This window comes from Cebus imitator, unplaced genomic scaffold (assembly GCF_001604975.1).
Source record: "Cebus imitator isolate Cc_AM_T3 unplaced genomic scaffold, Cebus_imitator-1.0 Scaffold363, whole genome shotgun sequence".
In the NCBI taxonomy this organism is placed as follows: Eukaryota; Metazoa; Chordata; class Mammalia; order Primates; family Cebidae; genus Cebus; species Cebus imitator.
Window position 1 is genome coordinate 2,031,190 of NW_016107678.1, and position 9,978 is coordinate 2,041,167.

Below are 9,978 nucleotides of genomic sequence, written 5' to 3' on the forward strand. Positions count from 1 at the left end.
AAGATCAAACACCGCATGTTCTCACTCATAGGCGGGTGTTGAACAATGAGAACACATGGACACAGGGAGGGGGGCACTACACACTGGGGTCAGTTGGGGGGAAATAGGGGAGGGACGGTGGAGGGTGGGGAGCTGGGGAGAGACAACAAGGGGAGAAATGCCAGATGTAGGTGATGGGGAGGAAGGCAGCAAATCACACTGCCATGTGTGTACCTATGCAACAATTTTGCATGTTCTTCACATGTACCCCAAAACCTAAAATGCAATAAAATAAAATGGGGAAAAAAAAAAAGAAAATATTGAACCTATTTAATTGTATTTGAGCTATCAATACTAACACACACTGACACAGATTATGAAAATACCTGAACACTGAAGCTGAGACAGAATTTGAGCACCTTCAAAGTGGTGGCTTGTCATCTTTAAGTTAGGTTTGATGCAACGAATAAAGTTCGCTCCCTAGGAAAATAAAGGTACTTTTTGTTACAATATATATAGCATCCTTATTTTTGTTTCTATGAATACCTGCAACTTTCAAAGCATATTAACATAAACTTATGAACCTGTAAAAGTAATTACTAAAGAACTCAAGGCTGGGCGCAGTGGCTCACGCCTGTAATCCCAGCACTTTGGGAGGCTGACTGATCACATGAGGTCAAGAGTTCAAGCCCAGTCTGGCCAACATGGTGAAACCCTGACTCTACTAAAAATACAAAAATTAGCCAGGGCCACCCCTGGCAGGCACCTGTAATCTCAGCTACTTGGGAGACTGAGGTAGGAGAATTGCTTGAACCCTGGAGGTGGAGTTTGCAGTGAGTTGAGATCACTGCGCTCCAGTCTAGGTGGCAGACCAAGACTTCGTCTCAAAAAAAAAAAAAAGAACTCAAAATTTTATAAACAAACTTTTTCTGCTTTAAAGTTTACAATGATTTTTTGCATTACTAATTAATACTACAAAAATATTACATTTTAGATTCGAATGTCAAAAACTGTAAAAAGAAAAGTCTTTCACTGTAAAGTTTAACGCATTTCATTGTTTAACACATTTAAACAATACATTTTACAGGCTGACACACATGATTTTATTCTATATTTAAATGTATTTGTATATGCCATATTTCTATGATAAAAAAATTTCCCTATGACAAAAGGAGTAAATAAAATTATGCCCCTTAAGATTTTAGGCCAAAGTGTAAAACAAAACAAAACAAAACAAACAATATTCTCAATCATTCTATTTCAAAAATACACAGTGGGTCCCTAAGCTGCACTGTTGCACATTTTAACATTTTGTTTGTTAAACAATATTTTTTAAAGCTTAAAGGCATTCTTTTGGAATCAATTATCAGATCATGCTGAATGAGGCAGAAAGAATACTGATTATGTATATAATGAAATGTACTGTTGAGTTCTAAAGCTAATAATTAGACATCCAAATAATGGTTTCTCTTCAAAGTAGTTACCTTGCAAAACTGAATAATTATTTCAACAATGATGCTCACTACCAACACTTTTATTTATTTATTCATTTTTTGTTTTTAATTTTTATCTTTGAGACAGGGTCTCGTTCTGTCATCCAGGCTGGAGTGCAGTGGCATGATCTTGGCTCACAGCAACCTCCACCTCCTGGGTTTAAGTAATTCTTCTGCCCCAGCCTCCCAAGTAGCTGGGATTACAAGCGTGCTCTGCCACACGCGGCTAATTTTTGTATTTTTTAGTAGAGATGGGATGCCACCATATTAGCCAGGCTAGTCTCAAACTCCTGACCTCAAGTGTTCCATCTACCGTGGCCTCCCCAAAGTGCTGGGGATAACAAGCGTGAGCCTCTGCGCCCAGCCCAGAAATACTTTCAGAACACATTTTAGAAATTTTTTTGTTCTATAAATCACAAGTAATCTCATAATTTTGGAGTAGCACCCTATCTAAGAAATAAAAATAAAATACTCTTCATCAGACTTGGTTTTAAAAGATACATGGCCTTAAGAGATACATATTTGCAGCCAACAAGGATATCAAAAAGGTTTTTAATGGTTCCAAAAATAAATCTAACAGTAAGTTAAGCAACAGTAACACTGACAAAATAAATGCCTGGCTATTCAAAATGACTATTTGAAAAAGACGCATACACAGGTTCTAACTAGGTGCTGTGGCTCATGCCTGAAATGACAGCACTTCGGGAGATCAAGTTGGGCAGATCACCTGCGTCCAGGGTTTCAAGACCAGCCTGGGAAACATGGTATAACCTCGTATCTACAAAAAACATGAAAATTAGCCAGCCGGGGTGGCGCATGACTGTAGTCCCAGCTACGTGGGAGGCTGAAGTGGGAGGACCAGTTGAACCCGAGAGGCGGAGGTTACGGTGAGTTGTGATTGTGCCACTGCACTCCTGTCTTGGAAAGAGAATGAGACCTTGTCTCAAAAACAAAAACAAAATCTCAAGTTCTGTGGATTTGTGTAAAAAATAAGTTTTACTTTGGAATCATGCTTCATTTATATAAACCACATAGTAAATGTTTATGTTGTTTTTCTCAAGAAAACTGAAAAAAAGAATTACTAAAAGATTCACTAAAATATATAGTTAAAAAACAGGCTTCTAATAAATTGTGCCTCTATAATGGGGCACAAAAATATTTTTTCCACATCAACATTGCCATGTCTGGAGAATGTTACTGTAAGAGTAATAAAATGAGACTGAATTACATGCCTAATCTTTAATCCTAAAAAAAAAAAAAAATTCTTCTCCACAATTACTATTTTCACCTTCCTGAAACTATCAGATAATCTTTTAATTTTTAAATAGTCAAGAATTCTATATATTCATAAAATAATCTGACTTCACATACATATTTGACCTTTCTTCATAAAAAACCTAATGAAAACGATAACCATTTTTAAAAATAATTTCGTAAAATAAGAGAATATGGTTTAAAATGTATTTTTAATTAGTACAGGGTTACTATGCCTACTTGCATAATTACTAATAATTTTAGACGCCCATTAAAAACACAACCTGTTTTCTTTTTAGTTGTACTCACAGTACTTCGAAGTTTATCCAGAAGCAAATTTAACTGTGTCTGTGAAAGAAAGGAAATCAGTTTATTATTTCAAAAAGCCAAAGTACACAGTGTCATGAGTTAATATTAGCTTTCCAGTATTGGAATAAAATAACATGCAATAACATCCAAATACAACACATTCCAGTTCAACAACCTCCTGTACACAATTTCTTTAACAGACAACATCATGCAAAATGGCTAATGTAATGCAAGGACAATAACTTACACAGAAGTTGTATAACTAAAAGACTGAAAATCAGCAGTATTAAAAAACATACACACAAACTTGCAGATGGAATAAACGAGGCCAAAAATGTATAGGCAATGAAGGAAGTAAATGAAAATACTGAGGATGCATTTAATAAGGCTCAATAGCACAGTATTTGAATGTGGCAAACTGTAGTTTGTGTCACACACATTAAGAATGAAGACATGTTTAAAATACACACTAATAGTATATATTAGGACTGTTTTATGGAACACTTAGCATAAACCAAATTGTCCTGCTTATTAACATTTTAAAACATTTTACATTTCAATTATTTTTAAACACCTGGGCAATTTTCTCGAAAAAAAAAAAAAATGACAATGAACACTACAACTTACTATGCTTTCTTGTTTTTATAACATTGATTTTAATGTACTGTGGTTCAGTGTATTAAAATCATTTGTTCGTCTTCCTACTCTGCAAAGTAAGTTAATTATGTAAAATTTTTCTATCTGGATTTTATACTGAGATACTTACACTACTTACAAAAGACAAACTAAGATGTTAATTTTTAAACTAACATATTGTATTAATCAGAGCTATACTTAATTGATAATAAGTATAGTTTACTGAATTTCATTTTTAGTCAGACACTGCTCAAAGCTTTTCACTGGCATTATTATGTTTAATCTAATTAAGGATAGAACACGATAATCCTAATTAAGGACCTCATTTTACAGGTGAAAGCACTGAGGTCCAAGAAAATAAATAACTTGCCCGAGATTATGGAGCTAATAATGGCCTTTGTGATTCTAACATCAGCCTGACACCAAATTTCATTCTCCTATGAGTGATACTACTACAGTATATATCACATACACTGAGAGGCTTAAGTTATTAAAATGAAATGGTTTTCTCATTGAATTAAAAAAATATAGTTGTATCTCACTTATCTAGTTGACAGAGTTCTGACAACCTTAATCAATCTGGACCACCACGCCTGAAAAGTATAAAAGTGACTAATTTGGAAAGAAAACAACTGTCACAAAGTCCAGACTCCTTCATCCCCAGACTAAGCACAGTATTCTCCAAAAAAAATGGAGATGAAGGCAGAAGAATAGAAGCATCAAAATAAACTTTTAGCAGCTAAGAGGGAAGAAAGTCAACTATCAAAGAACAGTGAAGATAAGGCTTAAGAGTAAAAACCTCAGGCAACTCATGCTTCATTTCTATTTTATTTTTATATGAAAGTATACAAATATTCTTATAGAATGACTTTTTCTAAAACACTAACAGTGGAGGGTTTATGTTTCAATAACCTGAAAAGGGCACTTTCCAGTAGAAAATTTCTGGTTTCCAGTGATGTTGGATAACTGAAGCATTACTGTATATGATAGCCTGTTTTGTGTTGATAGCCTTACATACTTCATTTTAATGTGCTATTCTACTATATTTAAAATTAAGAATCCATTAATATTTAATTTCAAAGTATCTCAGAGAAAAATGTTAAGTATGTTATTAGTATCACTCAGCTATAACTTTCAGTGGCTTAATGTAAAAACTACATTGCATTAAATATAAGCAATTATAAGAAGTTTCAAGGCTCAACATAAAAAGTTATGTAATCCAAAGAAAAATGTTAGGAATGTTTTTGTTTTTATTTATATTGTCTAAAATTTTAAGCATTTTCTTATCAGCAATACTATGATAATATTAGAGTGGGAATATACATAGTGAGTGACATCCATTTCATATAGGCAAATATACTATTTTTAAACTCATCTGCTATCAAATGTCTATTCAGAAATAGAAGAATATTCAAATAAGAAAAAAAAGATTGCTCACTGAGAGAATCAGGAAGTCATAATTAATATAACTTACAACAAAATTCAAGGCTTTTTATTTAGTTACCTAAAAAATGTATTATGAGTTTTTCCCTATATTTATGTTTAAGCTTTAAAAAAAATAGCTCTTATAAACATAATTTTACCAATTTAGTTAGAGCCTATTTCAATCCAAAATAAATTTGAGGAGGCTTATACTATCAGTAACATAATATTCTGAAACTTAAATCTTTTTCCTGATTACATTATTTTAAATATTTAAAATACATATAATGAAAGGCAAATGTATTGTTTTGCTTTATTGTAAATATAACAATAATACTTTGTGGAATTATGTAAGACAGAAATTAATTCTCTCTTACACTTTTGTTTTGTTCTACATATTATAGTTTGTCATTCATTAAACTCATAACATCACAAATTTTAACATTATTTTTTCTACACTAAATACTCAACAACTAGAACCAATTAGTAGTGTTCTGTTTCTAAGACAAACCTTATGCCATTCCTTGTCAGAGCTTGGAGAATAAATTCCTGATCCAAAATTAATATAACAAATGAAATATTCTTCCATGTTAAATAAGCAATTTGAAAAGTTTGCCACACCTAAGTGCTTATCTTTAACAGAAGTTATTAAAAGCTTTAATCAAATTTTAGTGTAATATGCGCACCCAAAATGCCACTGTGAGAGAAAACACATTGAAAATGAATTACAAACTGAATCATTAACTTGAGATGGGCTCTTTTTAACATGGCAGCCACTTTATAAATAGGAGTCCATGAAGGCGATCATTTACCTGAAGCCCCTGGCTGTGCCTGCTTTTCCTCTCTCAACTCAACTAGTCCTCTCTAGCCATCCCGAGCTGGACTACTCCAGCTAAAACAAAACTGCTGAATGAGGAAGGAAACAGAAAACACATGGGAAAGAGAAGGTTTGAAGGTCAACCAGACAGTATGCAGAAGCAAGAACATTAGGAGAAGCAATCAGATATGTTAAGAACCAAGAATGAACACATTCAGAAAATTACAAGCATTTCTGTATGTTCAATTACTAGCCCTACATTATGATATTTCACATACAAATATCAACAATGCAGGGTCTGCTCTTGAACTTCACTATGAGATTTCTGACAGTGATCTACATTATCCACTTTAGGATATAAAACAATAACTTCATTTTAAACATAGTAAAAAAAATTTAAACATCATATATACCTTAAACTTGTTTCCCACGCTGATGAAGCTAAGTTTTCCTGCTTTTTGTTTAGTATCTTTGTTGTTATTTGTGGATGATTCAAATAATTCCCGTATAAACTTATCTCTGGATTCACATATTAAGGATTCAAGAGACATATGTAAAGCATCATTATTTTTCTCCACAAACTGGGTCTGAAAAATAAATTAAACAGGAATGTTTCTGTCCATCTTGTGATAACATCACTTAACATGGCTCTTTCCAAAGGAAGTTTGTGATGACAAAAATGTTCTATATCTGCACTGTCCAATGCAGTCATCTCTAATCAACGTGGATACTGAGCACTCGAAGCGTGGTTAGTGTACTGAGAAACAGAATTTTTAATTTTACTTAATGTAAATAACCACATGCAAAAAAATAATCAACCACATGTGGCTAGAAGTTAAACCATACAGTGCAGCTTCAACATGAAATGTTTTTCTCACTGTAAAAGTTACACTCACTGTTTCATAGCACACGGCCCCTGCAAAATGCCTGATAATGAAGCCTTCGTCATCTCTGATGTTCCTATGAACGGCCAGCTTAGATTTTCTGGGAATCTGAAAAAGAATACATATATGAGTTATTAAATGATCAAAAATATATTACATAAGCATTCTTTAGAAAACAACTGAGATGTAAAACACTTAAAATTATACAGGAAATTTTCACACTTTTCACAATTATACTGCTTTTTATGTATCTTGTATGCCTTAAACAGTAAAATCTAGCAAATATTTGGTATAATCTCTTAGGAAAGAAAATAGGTGTAAGACACAGACACACACAGAGAGAAGGAGGGAGAGAGAGACAGAGACAGAGACAAGAGACAGAGACAGAGACAGAGACAGAGAGAGGGAGAGAGACCCAAAAAAAAAAAAAAATACAACTTGAAAGTATATGCAAAACACAGCTGGCATTTTATAAAGTTAACCACCTATTTCTAAAGCAGTGGTTCTCAACTTTGGTGCTCTATTAGAATTACCTGGAGAACTTTTTAAAATCTATGTCTTTCATGTCACATGGGTAATGTGCCAACATATTAACAAGGTTGAGGGAGGAATATCTCACACATGAGCATGAAAATCCAATCATTAGGCTTATAAACTACAAAAGGATCAACCTGGAGAACTTTTTAAACATCCCAACGCTCATACCATTTACATCAAATGACTTCCATGTGCAGCCGGGCAAAGAAACACCTGAAATCAGCACAGGGACTCTCCTACTGTTGCAAATAATGTATCCTAACATATTTACACAAGGAGCCTGAAACTATTCCAAGAAAACTAAATCATTTTAGGGTTGTACTATTATAATATCTCATATTTGTATATTTAAAGATTCTAAAATGTTTTCACTTACAAGATCATATCTGACCCTTGAAATAACATAAGGTTAAGAAAAATGATGGGCTGGATGCAGTGGTTCAGGCATATACTCCCAGCACTTTGGGAATCTGAGGCAGGTGGATTGCTTGAGCTCTAGAGTTTGAGATCAGCCTGGCAACAAGGCAAAACCCCATCTCTATCAAAAAATATACACAATTAGCCAGGCATGGTGGAGCAGGCCTGTAGTCCCAGCTACCTAGGCGGGAGAATGGTTTGAGCCCAGGAGGCAGAGGTGGCAGTGAGCCACTGCACTCCATCCAGGGCAACAGAGCTAGACCCTGTCTCAAAAAAAAAAAAAAAGTTAACATCATTTAAAATTGAGAGTCTACTGCCATACCACCCTGAATGTGCCTGATCTTGTCTGATCTCAGAAGCTAAGCAGGGTCAGGCCCAGTTAGTACTGGCCAGGCACAATGGCTCATGCCTGTAATTACAGCACTTTGGAAGGCTGAGGCAGGTGGGTCGCTTGAGCTCAGCAGTTCGAGACCAGCCTGGGCAACACGGTGAAACGCTATCTCTATGAAAAACAGAAAAATAAAAATCTAAAAAAATGAAATAAAATTGAGAAAACTGACTTGGGAACCTTAGAGGATTGCTCAAGGTTGAAGAGGTAGCAGACAGAGAGATTCTTCCCTGTGGAAGGCAATACACCAGGACAAGTCAGAGCGCTGGCTTTGCAGCCGAAGTGCCTTGCCTGACTCCCAATCTAACACTTCTTTAAATGTAATATTAGGCATGTCACTTCACCTTTCCTTGTATATCTCCTCATCTGTAGCATACAGATCTAACAGGATTAAATAAAATAATTCAAGTAACATTAGAATAGTGCCTGCCACATCTAAGTGTTCAATAAATGATTCTTTTATTTATTTTCAAAAAGTAGAACAAAAGGAATAACCTATATAAATTAGGATTTACTGCTTTACTCTTGTTCTTGGTTGAGAAAAGCAGCCAAGGCCCATTCCTGATACTTCAGTTTACTGTCCTTTAAGTTACATGCCTCTGAGACCCTCGTAAAAATTCTGCTGACCAGCACTCGGTACCTCTGGTAAGTTACCTGCTTGTGACTGTAACTGCGAACTCCTGGTAAAGGAATTGCATCCACAGGCTGGTCATAACAAAGACCAGCGACCTATAAATGAATAGTGACTGGATACACATCTTCAATTTTAGCAAAAGTTTTGTTAAGGATACATATCCGTTTTATTTCTATCTCCACTAAAGTAACAGAAATAAGCTCCACATTACAAGAAATACTTAGGAATACAGAAGAATTGCACATCAATGGAGCAGGTGGTTGTAAGATTTCAGTCCCTAGAGAAAGTTCACACAATTGTATCAGCCTTTCAGGTAAATGGATTTAATGCATTTACCACAAGTTTTGTTAATGTTGAATGGAAACAAAACTACTTGTTACCATTCACTTAAGTTTCTGGATTCCTCAAAGCAATAATCATTATATTATGTTACAATCTCAAAATAGTATACAGTTTGGGAGGCTTTTGCCTATTAGTTCCCTAATTCCACTAAGCAACTCTCAACAGCTTTTCTTTTTCACTCTCCTGTCTGTTGTTGTTGTTAATGATATTGTTATCCATAAGATGAAGCAGCACCTAGCTTTGTTGAAACTGACATCCATTTGTGTGGCTAGCACATTCTCTGTGCTAGCCAGGATCTTTCTGGGCACAAGGATGAAACTGTGCTTTTATTATCTCAGGAGATGATGGTTGAATGAAAAGACAAGCTCAGAAGAGGTGAACACAGGAAACATCTCAATAGCCACACAGTCCACTCTCATGGAGAATGGCTCTACTTTCCATTGCCACAAAGACCCAAACACAGCTCTAGGACCTAACCACAGTTCAGAAACCAGGTCTTCTGGCCCTTTTAGAATGCACCTCCCAGTTTCAGAAGCAAGATGACCGTTTAGGAACAGCTCAGGACTGCAGCTCCCAGTGAAAGCGCAGAGGGTGAGTGGACGCCGCATTTTTATTGCCCACAGACTAGGAAATTCCCAGGCGGAGGAGCTCCAGGGTCGCCAGCGTGGCGATTTTGGCCAGTGCGGCTGTGCTGGCCGGCACCGCTGCTTTGCCCCGCACGGCTGCTTGGTCGGCGCCCCGGAGCAGCGGTTCTCCGTACAAAATACACTGGTCCGGCACCCTTTTGGCTGGCAATTGGAGCCATGGGAAGTCACCCATTCGTCTGCTTAAAAAGGGGACTGAGCAGAGAACCAGGTCAGTAGATT

General features: G+C 35.7%; 1 protein-coding gene and 1 non-coding gene across 4 annotated transcripts in view; both read right to left on the reverse strand.

The window, feature by feature from the left end:
* Positions 1-9,978, reverse strand: part of MYO6 (myosin VI) — a 159,735-nt gene that overhangs the window by 40,805 nt on the left and 108,952 nt on the right. For 2 of the 3 annotated variants that reach the window (XM_017506839.1, XM_037730814.1), the window contains 4 exons: positions 6,807-6,902; positions 6,324-6,497; positions 3,036-3,074; positions 366-459 (listed from right to left, as the gene is read on the reverse strand). In XM_017506839.1, coding sequence (XP_017362328.1) covers positions 366-459; positions 3,036-3,074; positions 6,324-6,497; positions 6,807-6,902 — 403 coding nt within the window. Of the gene's footprint in view, positions 1-365; positions 460-3,035; positions 3,075-5,911; positions 6,000-6,323; positions 6,498-6,806; positions 6,903-9,978 lie in introns of those variants that run through there. The other variant, XM_037730815.1, reaches the window with a different exon arrangement.
* Positions 7,359-7,461, reverse strand: LOC119467993. Its single transcript, XR_005196626.1, has one exon. It is a non-coding gene; the product is annotated as a small nucleolar RNA U13 (small nucleolar RNA).